Source organism: Copadichromis virginalis, linkage group LG2, assembly GCF_057382275.1.
Source record: "Copadichromis virginalis isolate Kocher_CV1m ecotype Utaka linkage group LG2, C_Virginalis_male_GT1.1, whole genome shotgun sequence".
Taxonomy (NCBI): domain Eukaryota; kingdom Metazoa; phylum Chordata; class Actinopteri; order Cichliformes; family Cichlidae; genus Copadichromis; species Copadichromis virginalis.
This window is the reverse complement of record NC_140619.1, coordinates 34,976,924-34,990,514: the sequence shown is the minus strand read 5'-3', so window position 1 is coordinate 34,990,514 and position 13,591 is coordinate 34,976,924. Positions and strand designations below refer to the sequence as shown.

Genomic DNA, 13,591 nt, shown 5'->3' with positions numbered 1-13,591 from the left:
CGTACATCCCTAAATATCCATGTGAAAAGACACTTTCAATTTGCTCAATTTAGTCAGGAATTCAATGTAGACTAGGTCTAATTTGAACCAAAGAAGCCTAAATGGTTCAGACTGTAATGCCACTATCAAATATAAGTGTGAAAATCAGATTTTTTTTTAAACATTCCACTCATAGTTTACTAGAGGTGTGCTTTTGTTTAGTTTTCACAGTCGTGATGATACTCAGAATGGATCGACGCTGAGCAATTCTCACCTACCCACTCCCCTGATCCGCCCACAATGCGCAGAGTACTGTGAGTGCACCCCTGTTTGTATTGTTAATACTTACTCAGAATAACACCCAGTAAGGCTGCTCTTTTCTAAAAATACTTTTTAAGTTTAGTTAAAGTTTCGACCTATAGTAGCTGCACTGACAGCTGAGGGCGGGGCACACCTTTTTTTTCCCTTTACGCACACCTGGTTTCAGGAAGTAACCTCTACGTCAGCGGGAGAGGTGTTTGAAGGAATGGCTCAGGAATTCAACACAAAAATCTTGCTCAACTGGACAGGTGATCAGCAGACATATATCTCTCTCACCGAGGGCACCACGTCGGCAGAAGCTTTAAATCTCGTCCGTGGAAAAGCACAGAGAGACTGAACTTTTCTGGGGGCGATCAGATTGAAGGATATTATTTTTCTTTTTCCTCTTTAAGAAGAAAGGCTTCTTTTAAAACAGACGAATATGTCTCGGGTTTCGAATATTTTACCCGATGAGGCGGTCTTTGTTGACTTCAAAAAACAGTGTTTAGCAACCGACAACTGGCAAAATAAGTATGACAACAATGGGATGCAAGTGTGGATCGAGGTGCGCGCTGTGAATAAAGGAAATCACGTACCTAAAGTCCACAAGATGAAGGTGAGTTTGCTTTAGCACCAAATCTAAAAACTATAATACCGTTTGAAAAATAAATCAGTTTTATTAGGCTGTCGTGCTATGTGGGTGGTGTCCTGTAACCCTCTGTATGTTTTCCTCAGTGTAAAATGATAGTTAATGATGTGTCAGCTGCTACCATGTTCGACGTCCTTCACGACAGCCGGTACCGCAAGAAGTGGGATGTAACTATGCAGGAGAGTTTTGACATTGCCCGGCTCTCTGCTAATGCTGATGTGGGCTACTACTCATGTGAGTGAGCACTCTTATCACTTGCAATGCTCTGTGTGTGTTTGTGGTTTGGTGTGGGCCTGATTAGATGTGAGATCTTGTGTTTGCTGATACAATAACTACAAGTGTGTGTGTGTGTGTGTGTGTGTGTATATACTTGATTCAGCTCTCATCTATGAAGACTCATCTCATCTATGGCCTCTTGTTACACCAGTGTATTTATTGCCATAATAAGGGCAAACTTGTTGAGCCTAAATACTGAACTAACAGAGAAAGCTTGCCAAAGTATAACATTATTTATGTCTTTATGTCTTTATTTATTTATTTATTTATTTATTTATTTATTTATTTATTTATTTATTATTTTGGCCTTCTGCAGGGCGTTGTCCAATTCCATTAAAGAACAGAGATGTTGTGACACTGCGCTCGTGGCAGGTCACAGATGACGAGTACATCATGGTTAACTTCTCAGTCAAACACCCGGTACGCCACCTCCTACATCCACTCAAGATACATAGCAACCATTGCCTCTACACATACTGTTTGTACATGTCTTTGACACCTCTTTGTCCTGTTATGTGTGCACTGATTTATTGTTTTTAAAGCTAGCCTTATCCATTGTCACATTGTGCAGAAGTACCATAAAAATGTATAGTGTTCCTTATTATTCTGCAAATGTTTTCCTTGAATTATAGAAATTCCCTCCTCGCAGCAACCTCGTAAGAGCCGTTTCCATCCAGACGGGGTATTATATCAAGGCCACGGGACCAAATAGTTGCATTTTTACATATCTTTCACAAGCAGACCCCAAAGGTAAAACTATATGCAACAATTACTTTGTTCCATTCAAACTTAGAGTTCTTGATTCATTTCTGCAGCGTTCTTACGATGAATGTGTGTCTTCTAGGCTCTCTCCCAAAGTGGGTGGTGAACAAAGCATCCCAAGTTCTTGCTCCTAAGGTATGTAATGATTCACAACCACTTCCACAGACCATTTCCTGCTAAACATTTGTTCACCTGTAGTAAACATCAGAGCTGTAAGTGATATGGTTAAATCCATAAGCACAGTATCGGCATCTGTGACAGTCTAGGTGTGTTTTCACAAGGGTTTTTAAACGTGCAAGAGGGGTGTGTGTGTGTACATGTGCACACTCATAAGGGAGGGGGAAAGTTTCACGTGTCTTAAGTGACAATGGTAACCATAGAAACAATTTAAGGGCCTGTCCTGACAAGGCTGCTGACAAAGTAGAATCTCAGCTTAAGCTGTCAGTCACCCTCCTGGAAGAACCCAAGTTTCATATTTTCCGTAGATTAAAACTATTTAGACCAAAGTGTATCCACATGTGTGTGTGTGTGTGTGTGTGAGAGAGAGAGAGAAACTATCAATGAGACAAGAACAACAGCAAGAAAAGTATTTCTAAAAGTCTGCGTGAAAGTATTTCATATGGTATCTCCAGGTCACATAAATCTGACTGGAAATGGGTAAAAGAACAACTTAAATTGCTTTACACCATCAAATCTACCGATGTCTAAAAAATGCATACAACCATTATAAAACCAGGCGTTCAAAACACCTTATTTAAAAGACTTTAGAAGTGTATCCATTTAAAAACCTACATAGGCAAACAAAATTTAAACCTTCTCTCTACATACTCAGTTTTGTTTGAAGAACTAGATTACTTGCCATGTAATCTACCACGCAGTGTTTTATGACCATCTTTATCTTCAGCTTTGTTGACTGAGAATGGAGGAGTGCAGCAGTCCTTTAACAATTGCATCATCGCTTCTCTTTTTAGGTAATGAAGAGTGTGCACAAGGCGGGACAGGAATACTCAAACTGGAAAAGTCAGAATTCCCCCGATTTGAAGCCCTGGCTGCACCCAGAGCAGAACACCCTTCCCATGATGGACCCCGCTGAGCTGTCAATTCAGAGAGCAGACTCACTGGAAAATGTGGATGAAAGCTCAAAGCTGGATGCTAACGAAGGGGAGGACAGCAGCTAAATTGAATGATAGTGATGGGAGGAAAGGTGGACAAAGACGGAGAGATTGAGAGGTGGACTGTAGATGGACTTGAGGTCTCCGGCTCTCTGTGATGTAACCAAGATCCTCCAGTTCTAAATCGGTGTGCCTTCGAGGATGAGCAAGAGCATGAAGTGTTTACAACTGTCTGACAAGATGGAAATGAGCACAGATCAAGTTGCCATCACCTCAGTCTGTGTTGAGCTAAGCTAACTTCCACTGTACAGGGTTAGAGGTTTTGGGGTTTGAATGTGACACATTTGCAATACTACATTTACAATTGGACCAAAGACAGTCGATCTTTAGCTGCAGCTACATGAACAAATTTTAAGTGGAAGAAAGGGAAATATACTTGACTTCTAGCAGGTCATTATTAGTGACTGTGAATAGAAATAAGATTAGAAAGTTGGCAAACACCTGTGGAGAATTGTGACACTAACGTCTCTTCAGAATATTGCAAAGGAATCGGGTCTGAAAACAGCTGAAACTGTTTCAGCTCACTTTATCTTCATTTGGGGTTGTAGTCGACACAGAACGATGGTAACGTTGTGATAATTTATACTTAAACACGGTTTTGTTAATATGTTCACAGCATAATGTACAGGTAGCAACTTGTGGGGCAGGTTGTCTTTAGGTTTGTAATTAGGAAGGCTCTTTTTGAAGGTGTGTTGCCTTTACTCAGACGTTGTGCAACCAAGGTGTTTGCATTGTAAATTATTACAAATGGTAGAGTTTCATTGGTCCACAAGGAAGGCACTGAAGTGAACTCCCAGTTAGGTTGTATTGCCAAGTCACAATACACACAGAATTATTGTATTTTGTTAGTTGAATATCAGTTGACCTGAAGGATTGGAATGACCATAAAGGCTTTTTTATTTATTTATTTCAAGTTGATGTAAATTGATGAAGTAATGGCCTGGGATGAAGCCCCTGTAGGTTGACTTTTTTTTCATATTAAACTATTTAATGATAACAATGTTACAAGGCATTCCTTCTTTTCTGTTTTCTTTTTCAAATAAACCTTAAGGTTAACAAGCTTTTGTACTCATTGTAATTGTCAAATAAAAGGAATGCAGTCAATCAGTTTCAAGAGAAACTGACTTCAAGGATGAAACAAGTTTTGCTACTTGCACCAGAACAAACCGGTCCTTCTCTAGCTTTGGTTCCAGTTCTTCAAGTGCACAAAGCCAAACACTAGAAAAGGTCAAGGAGTCGAGCTTGATTTTTGTAATCGTAACCTCTATAAAAAAAAAAATGCAAATACTGAACCCATTCAAACAAATTTTTTACATAAAAATGATCAGTGTGCAGAAATAAAGACAATACCTCGATGAAACTGGTAGCTATTAACGTACAGTTTATTGTATGAATGCATAATGCACTAAGATCCAGAGGCATTCAACTGTTTTCTATGAATGTTCCATTGTATGCAGATTTAATTTGCAGCCAGAGGTTGGATCTGCAGATTTTACTGACTATGCACATCTTGAACCATGCAGGCCAAAATTATGAAAGCACCAGACTGTCTTTGGTTTGAATTAAACCTGCAAACATTGGTGCCTCCTCACAGATAACACCCCATTACAAGCTTTACCACTACGCTACGATAAATGTTATGCACTTTAATAGCACGTTACAAGCCATGCTCGTAAACCATTTGGCACCTCAGACACATAGTTTATGCAACAGCATTAAATCAGCTCAGGCGCAGTTTATGTAAAACTCGTGCATGGAACATAGAAGTACCAAAGCCCTCAGTAGCAGTGACTGAAATGTATATTTACATCACTTAGCATTTCGTACACAATTACAAATCTTTACTAAATATGAAAAAACAGCATTGTGCAATATATTCATAAATTCAACAGAGGTCGGGTGACCATAACTCATATCAAGTGATGGTGGTTTAGTCCACACATATGCAAACATCTGCAGAAATATCATAACAGGGCTTGAGGAAACATGGGAAAGGTCATCTTTAAATCCTTTGCTTGACTAGAAAATATTTATTATTTATCTGTTCTATAATTTATAGTGTAAAATCTAGTTTATAGTCTTAAAAAAAGCTCTGCATAGAAACAACTTCCTAACCATATGTTCAATCGAAGTAGAGTTCATCATGTGAAGCATGCAGAAAGGAGTATCTATGAAACTCAGTCTTTAACGTCATGTATATTTTCCTTACATGAAAGACTGAATGAGATTGTTAGTCATGCATTAGTCATCTTTGAGCTGAGACAGAATGGAGGCCAGAGTGTGTGGGAGGATGTTAGTGAAGTGCAGTAAAGTATCCTTCTGTCTTTGTCTCTCTCTCTGCTGCCATCTAGTGTACGGTCCTCTCCTTCTGCCGTTGGTAGTCTGATAAAACAACACACAAAGGACACCATTTGAGTACTGACATGGACACTGTTATACATTTCTGTATCAGTATGACATAGCTCAAAGTTTTTACTGCTTTAAAGTTTTTATTGTCTTTTGTTTTTGCACTCAGATAAGCCAGATGATAATCTTATTATTATGATGGCACGATGCATACTGACAATGCTCAAATTCTTGCAAAATTCAGCATGTTTTAAATATATAACTCATGCTGTATTAGCACACTGAGGAATAGTAAAAGGCACAGACTAAAACCTGCTTTCAAAGCCAAAGTGAGCACAACAGTTTCTTCTGAGCATTTCTTTTACTTAACCTAACAGCAAAACAAGACTCAGACATTTAAGGACATTAAGTGTAGATCTGTCTTAAAATAATATCTTACAAGATCTCTACCCATGAACACAAATTCTGCAGGAAAACATTTTTTTTCTTTCTTACTTCATCTCTCTAAAACATCTTAACAGTTGAGATAAAAACACATGTTGACATAAATGGTTTTTTAGGTTGTCAGCATGCTCCTGATACAATCGAGTAAACCAACGCTTACTGTAGGGAAAGAAGCGAACCCTCATCAGGATTTCTCGCGCAGTTTTCAGAATCTCTACAGCCTGAAGAAGACAAACATTATCCATGATCTTAAACAGAAAATATAATGCAATGTTGTGATGAACAAGATATGGAACAAAAAGAAAACTGCAACATTTGGCTCCACCTAATCTTGCGTTTTTTTAGTATGAGATCTGCTGTTTCACTGGAAGAGCAGATAGATCAGGAGGACAAGCAAAAACCTGTCCTCCTGACAAGTTTCCAAATACAGAAATCATCTGTGAGTAGATGCTTTCTGTATTTGCACATTAATGCTACAACATGCATTTGCATGTCAAAATTTTTTTTTTTTTTAAAAGCTAATATTTACACATTATGTCCAAATATTTACATGCTGCAACAGGAACTGAATTTTTCAAAATAAAAGCAAAATGTACATCTCCTCAAGCATTGCTGATTTTAAACAAACAAAACAGAACACAAAACAATTATGGTGCATCTAGTGCGTCATCATTCTCACAGCGGTTTGATTATGGCCAGAATGGCTTACACTTTAATTCTCTTCTAGAAAGTCATTCATGCTTGAAAAAAAATATGCAGGAAAAAAAGTTTCAAGCCTCTTTTGTTTTGATTTTGATCATTATGGCTTTACAGCTCATGAAAATCAGAAATCCACCATCTCAAACTACAACAATATTTCAATTTCAGTTTGAACAAATTATGGTTCAAATAGTACAAATAAGGTGCATTTCTTGATCTCGTTCAGTTCATGCAACCACAATCACGGGGAAGTCTGCTGACTGACAGCCTTCCATGACGAGGGCAAACCACAGAAGGCCAGTGCTGAAAAGACTGGCTGGTCGGTGCTGTGTCAAAGCATATCAATGGAAACCTGGCTGGGGAAAAAAAAATATGACATGGTGGGAAAGTATCCACAAGCAGGGATGGCCGCAGCTTTGAGAGGACTGTCAGGATAACTCCATCCCAGAAGGTGGGAGACCTTCACAAGGAGTGGACTGAGGCTGGTGTCAGTGCATCAGGAGCAGCTTTGACATCAGTTCAAAGCTTAGTTCGAAGTTTTTCACATGAAATTTTTTTTGTTTCATTTCGAAATCAAGTTCCTAGACTCTGAAAGAAGACATTTTAGAGCACTTGATGCTTCCAACTGCCGGCAAGATTCATGGAGATGCCAATTTCCTTTTACAGCAGGACTTAACACCTGCCCACGATGCCAAAACTACCAAATGGTTTGCTCACCATGTTATTGCTGTGCTTGAATAACCAGCCGTCTCGCCTGACCTGAATCCCACAGAGAATCAATGGCATACTGTCAAAAGGAAGATAACAAACACCCAACACAAAAACACAGACGAGCTGAAGGACACCATCAGGCCAACCAGGGGCTTCAGTAACACCTCCGCAGTGCCACAAACTGATCACCTCCATGTCACACTGCACTGATGTAGTAAATCATGGAAACAGAGCATTGTCCAAGTACTGAAAGAATAGGTGAACACACTTTTCAGAAACTGGACATAGTAAGATTCCAAATCCTTTTTTGATCTGAAATATTCTACTAATTTGAGATAGTGGACTTCTGATTTTCATGAGTTATAATCCATCATTTTTTGAATGAAGGTACAAAAACAAATGAACTTTTTTTTTGTAATATTCAAATGTTTTGAGATGCACTTGTATATAATGCTCATTGTGAGTATAAATGTCATGGTAATTTTTAATGGTAAAAATGAACTCCAATTCCGCCAAGAACAGTGGTCAAATATCCCGTCAGAATAATTCAAGAACAGGACCACATTCATGACAGGGTTAAGTTTGTTTTACAAGTATAGCCACAATGTGTGAATGAGTGTGTAACTAATAATCCAAGAATAATAAAAAGCATCTGGTTGAGGTGCAACTTGCTAAGAGACATTCAACCAAATAACAATGAGGGTGTAGGGATATTTCTGAAAATAAATTAAAAATGAATAAAATGAATAAAATCTCTAAATGTTGTCTCAAATACTTATATTTTTAAATCTAACTTAGATTTAATTTAATAATTTACCTCATTGCTGATACTCTTGTTGTTGCAGAATAGGGTAAAAATCTCACCCACAGTATATAAAAGGGTATCCAATATCAAGTATTTTCCCGGGTATAGGTATCAGTTTTTTTCAACTCTTGAAATTTTGAAATACAAATAAAACAATATGTCTAGATTATCCTATACCGCACTCCCCCAAATTAAAGTTGACTTACTTTTTGTAATAGTGAGCTTGATATTGACACAAAAAATTATTATCGTGATCACCATTATAGGTTTACTTGAGCAACCCCGCCTTGAATATGTTCTGACTATATTGAAGATTAAAGAGCACAGCATAGTATGTGAAGCTATTTGTTATTCTTGTACATACATGAATAGAAATACACCTAAACTAAATCAGATTTATGAATAGAGTAGATTTCAATATGTAAGTGTGTGCTGGAGACAATGTGTTGAATAAAGCCTGTTTGAAATTCAGCCTCGACTTACTCTTGAGTGCTCTATGTCTTGGAAATCAACATCATTCACTGAAAGAACCTGGTCTCCCTCCTGTAGCCCTGCTCTGTGGGCGTCTGAATCTGGGACCACCTGCCAGCACACAGAAATGATTTAAATTGATTAAAAATAGGCAAACAAATAGTCAGCAGCACAGCAAGAAAAAAAACAACCCCACATTAATAACCAGGACTGTGCACGCACCTTGGATATAAAGATCCCTAACTGTGAAGCTTTCCCACCACGGATATTGAAGCCCAGCTGCGCTCCTGGAGGCTTCTTCAACACAATGGTGCGAGGCAGAAACTGTGTGAGCTCATTGTTATAGTCAGGATGATGAACCCGCTAAAAATGAACCAAGAGAAGAAGAACAGCCAGCAATATTTAGCTTCTTTAAGTTTGCTTCTTCTGCCTTAAAAACAATGTGATAAGAGTCAAGCATCATATTCAACATATTCAGCATGACCTGTTTGGAAAATAAGCAGATCAGCAACAACAACAACAAAAAAGGTATTTCCTTTGGGATAATAAAATCTAAATAAAAACATTCACAAAAAATATCCACCCATTTGCTTTCTGTAGCACATTTAATGGTATTGCACAGTCCTGACCTTTGCAGTCAGGCGCCAACACCTCTTTGCTTGTCAGATTTCCAAACGCATATAAGACAGGCTTCATGAACTCACTGAAACCCAAACACTAACTGAAAAAAAGAAGTTAAAGGCGCCAACTACGAAACCATGACAGACAGAAAAGCCTCAAGGAGACACAAGGACTGTGCATGCACCTGCAGGTTACAACCTGTATGTGACCACCTATCACATTACATTGGGCAGCCCCATTCCTTGGCCTGGAAGATGCCATTAAAAGCTACAAAAAGCAGTAGCAAGAAAAAAAACTCCAAGAATCTTTGTGACTCTCAGATAAACTTAATAGTATTCAGTAAAATTACCAGTAGATATTTTAGGTACAGCGCTGTGAAAAAGTATTTGCCACTTCCTGATTTCTTTTTCCCCCCATAATTGTGACACCTTCATATTTTAGAACATGAAACAATTTTTAACATGCAACAGCTACTGAAAGATAACCCAAGCACAAAATGCATATCTGATTATGATGTCATATATCAAAAAGGCCCTGTGTGAAAAAGTAGATACCTCCTAAACCCAATAACTGGTTGTGCCACCCCTGGCAGCAAGAAGTGCAATTAAGTGTTTATGATAACTGGCAATGGGTCTTTCACATTACTGTAAAGGAACTTTGACTCACTCTTGCACTCTTTGTGGACCACTCAGAGTTAGACTTACTGGAGTGTTTCATCATCTTACTAAATAACCCAAGTTTGCTCTAGCAGGTACACAGACTAATGGCTGTTCATTCTCTCAGGGTTCTCTGGTGGAGAGAAGAATTCATGGTTCTATCAATTACAGTACATCGTTTAGCTCCTGAAGCAGCAAAGCAGCCTCAGACATTTACACTACCACCACTATGTTTGACTGTTGGTATGATGTGCTTTTTATGAAATGATTTGCTAGTTTATGACAGATGTAAAGAGACAAACCTTCCAAAAAGTTCCGTTTTTGTCTCATTAGCCCATACAACATTTTCCCAAAAGTCTTGGGGATCATGAAGAATATTTTATGGCAAATGTGAAACAAGCCTTTGTGTTCTTTTTAGTCAGCAGTGGTTTTCTCCTTTCTTATTGTTTAATCGTGACCTTTGACCTTAACTGAGCCAAGTGAGGCCTGCAGTCTTTTAAATGTTGTTCTGGGTTCTTTTGTGACCTCTTGGATGAGCCATCAGTGCACTCTTGGTCAGCCCCTCCTCAGAAGGTTCACCACAGTTGCATGCCTTCTCCCATTTGTCGATAATTCTCACCGTGGTACACTGGAGTACCAGAACCTTAAAATGGCTTTGTACCTCTTTCCAGACTGATCAATGTCAATTATTTTGTTTTTCATCTCTTCTTGAGCTTCTTTAGATGATGACTTTTTGCTTTTTAGTTAAGATCGTTAGGCCCACTTCTCTTTGTCAGATGGCTTCTATTTAAGTGATTTCTTGATTCAACAGGTCTAAAGTCAGAAATCAGTAAGGGGGCAAATACAATTTTCGGCACTGTAAGAGCAGCCAAAAAATAAAGCACAACTTATAAATCGTAACTAAAGTTGAATACATAAATAAAATAAAATAAAAATATACACTATATAATAAGGTACACAATGTTTAGCACATGATTTAAGCACAAAGGTTAGTTGGATTAATATCTGCCATACCTCCTGTGGAGGTATCCATGCAGGTGGGTTCTCATAAGAAGGCAGGAATACCACTGGCAGCTGGTAATCGTCGTAGGGAATTTTCTGGTCCATGGTTGCTAAAATTCCCCACCGAGAAGAGAATAGCAGTTCATTGTTATGAACTACGGATGCACTGGACTGCTTGATACAAATTAAAGGGAAATCCCTGAAATCCAGACCGCTGATTTAAAGGGCTCAGGTGTATCTATTGTGTTGTGGTTTCGGACACGTAACTTCAAGTCAATATGTCAGTCCCTATTCCATGACTGCAATGCCTTCATTCACCGGGGTTTGGCATTAATGTACCCACATTATTACACCCGGTTTTGTATGTATCATTTTTAGATAAGGCATAAAGACCAGAGAAGACCAAAACATCAGCTAAAACACAGCTGCGTTCACAACTCTGTAACAGGTTAGCCACCAAGTCCGAATAGGGACGTTATATGGCTAACACTTAGAAATACCTTTAAAAAAATACGCATGTGGATCACGGGGAAGAAGCGAGATAAAATAAACGTGTGAAATGATCTCACAGTGGACAGTTTCATACAGCAATAACATACAAACGCATCACGAGCTAGCACAACGATTAGCTTACTGTTTAACTGTAAACGAGCTCGCTCCGCTCTATTAAACGGGAAGCGCTTTGACACGCGTTATTATTATCACAGGAACTTTAAAATAACGGTACTGGAATCATTTAGCATTGAAAAACATGAATGACTGCAACAAAACAACAAAAATGTATCTCACCTGCCAGTCAGAGGGCTAGCAGTGTGAACTTGTTGCTGTAAGCAATTGCAGGCAGCTATAGTGCGTTATCGCCACCTCCTGGTGTGGAGTAGTTACTTCAAGAGGTCCGACAGCATTGTGGAGTATTCGCGCGAATACTTTTGAACAGCTACAAAAGTCAAAGCGCGTGAATTCGTGTATTTGTGACTCGAGAGGGCGCAATTGAACAGTTTTATTCACTGATTACAGAGGTCCTAATCACAGAGTTGAAGTTGTAAGTAGTTTAAAAAAAGTGAATAATGAGTAAAAATTTACATGACAATTTTTTTGTAATATTTACTGCCATTGCAATTTTTTTTTAAAAACGTGTGTGAAAAAAATTACAAGGTAAAAAAGAAAATCTACATACTCTCACATTTTATCCTACAAGTGCTCACGTTTTGCAGCATATTGACCTCCTGAAAGCTCTTGCAGATGGAGATCTTAATGGCGGCTAGCTGTAAAATCAACCGGGAAGTAAAACACCTCGGTGATATCTTGCAGTCTGACCAAAAAAAAGTTTGCAGTTTCATAATTATCATTGCAGCAAAAACTTCTGTATTCATTGTGGTGTTAAGAGCTTGAAAAAAGAAGTTTCACCTCTCCTCCAAGGGCCTTCTTCAGTTCTAAAAGGTGGAGAGTCTCAGGTATTTTACCCCTAGTGGTGGTTGACCCTGTGGGGGTAGTTGACCTACTAGTGATCATATGCATCATCCTATCAGCCAAATTTTTAAGACTGCCATGACATGGATGACTGAGAACCTACACAGACATATTTATTATGTTTGCTCATCATTTATGTCCCCGTGTCCCGTGTCTGGATAGTCATATTCTTACATATAATCTTATGTGGGGAAAAAATAATCAGAAATTAAGATCACACACATTCTAAATGTGAACTGTGACTACAGTTGCATATGTTTGCATTTCTTTCTAACTTGAGCAGAAAAAAAAACCAAGTGAAAAATGTGTGTTGCGAAATGCACCCACTTTGTGTGAAAGTTTGTGTGAAGCTGCTTTGCAGAAACTTGACGCGTGATATGGGCTCCATTATGCTAAAGCTTTATAGTGCATACTCTGTAACTGCATTTATTATCTTCAGTCAAATAGTGAAGCATGAACAATTTTTTTATTATTGTAGATTAACAATGGTTTCAGCACTCAGACATGACTTTGACGATAGTAAATCATGCACAATGTTTACTGTTCACTGAGACGGTTTAAGAAGGCTTCAGGTCTCTGCAAGTTGGACATTGCAATTAAATGAAATGAAACACGTGTTGACAGATTGGAATGAAAACACAGAAACTTTGCAAGATAGATAAACAAAACTATGGCAAGTTTTTTTTTGTTCTTTTCTTTTTTGTCTTTTAAATATGTCAGCATACCGAAACCGCTTTCAAGAGTTCCATTGCTGCTGGAGCATTGCTTGAGTACTATTATAACCAAAGTAACATTAAATAAAGTCATAGTAAAAAAGAAAAAGAAAAAAGAAACTCCACCTTCTGTCAATTCTAAACTTTTATATATCAGGACATAATCAAAATCATTCCTACCAAGGTCTTCAGATTAGGTAAATACAATGGGAGATGAGCAACAACAAAGGATCTGTTATAGTGTGTCATTGTTTATTTAAGAGAGAACTAAACCAATGTGTAGAAGCAGTGCGTGAAAAACTAAGTACGAGGTCCACACACAAAAGTGGTGCTGAGGATTATAGCTAAGCATCTCTTTGGTCTCATCTCTTCAAAGGACATTGTTCAAGAAGCCATGTGGTTTCATCAAATGCAAATTTGAGAACTTGAGCCCTGCAACCATGTTTTAGGTTTTTGGTTTTTGTAGAATGAAGAGACTTTCTCCTGGAGATCCCCCCCAAAAAATAATCCTTGCT

At 38.3% G+C, this 13,591-nt stretch overlaps 2 protein-coding genes across 2 annotated transcripts; one reads left to right on the top strand and one right to left on the bottom strand.

Annotated features, from left to right (window-relative positions):
* The first annotated feature begins 531 nt into the window (after positions 1-531).
* stard14 (START domain containing 14) lies at positions 532-4,199 on the top strand. Its single transcript, XM_085432452.1, has 6 exons — positions 532-895; positions 1,015-1,162; positions 1,521-1,624; positions 1,837-1,954; positions 2,049-2,101; positions 2,938-4,199. The coding sequence occupies exons 1-6, from the start codon at positions 722-724 to the stop codon at positions 3,142-3,144; spliced, it is 804 nt and encodes a 267-aa protein (XP_085288578.1). The 5' UTR covers positions 532-721; the 3' UTR covers positions 3,145-4,199.
* A 300-nt stretch (positions 4,200-4,499) lies between these two features.
* Positions 4,500-11,792, bottom strand: pdzd11 (PDZ domain containing 11). The gene is made up of 6 exons (XM_085432462.1): positions 11,683-11,792; positions 10,906-11,003; positions 8,837-8,977; positions 8,627-8,725; positions 6,089-6,149; positions 4,500-5,520 (listed from the first exon to the last, which is right to left on the bottom strand). The coding sequence occupies exons 2-6, from the start codon at positions 10,996-10,998 to the stop codon at positions 5,486-5,488; spliced, it is 429 nt and encodes a 142-aa protein (XP_085288588.1). The 5' UTR covers positions 10,999-11,003; positions 11,683-11,792; the 3' UTR covers positions 4,500-5,485.
* Between the last annotated feature and the right edge of the window lie 1,799 nt (positions 11,793-13,591).

Bases quoted from the DNA above. Each gene is read 5' to 3' on its own strand.
- pdzd11 (XM_085432462.1), bottom strand. From the start codon at position 10,998: ATGGACCAGAAAATTCCCTACGACGATTACCAGCTGCCAGTGGTATTC. The intron at 6,150-8,626 runs GTAAGTCGAGGC...TGTCTTCTTCAG, and splicing joins AAGACATAGAGCACTCAAGA to GCTGTAGAGATTCTGAAAAC. The intron at 5,521-6,088 runs GTAAGCGTTGGT...TTGTTTTATCAG, and splicing joins GGTTCGCTTCTTTCCCTACA to ACTACCAACGGCAGAAGGAG.
- stard14 (XM_085432452.1), top strand. From the start codon at position 722: ATGTCTCGGGTTTCGAATATTTTACCCGATGAGGCGGTCTTTGTTGAC. The intron at 1,163-1,520 runs GTGAGTGAGCAC...GGCCTTCTGCAG, and splicing joins TGATGTGGGCTACTACTCAT to GGCGTTGTCCAATTCCATTA. The intron at 1,955-2,048 runs GTAAAACTATAT...TGTGTCTTCTAG, and splicing joins TTCACAAGCAGACCCCAAAG to GCTCTCTCCCAAAGTGGGTG.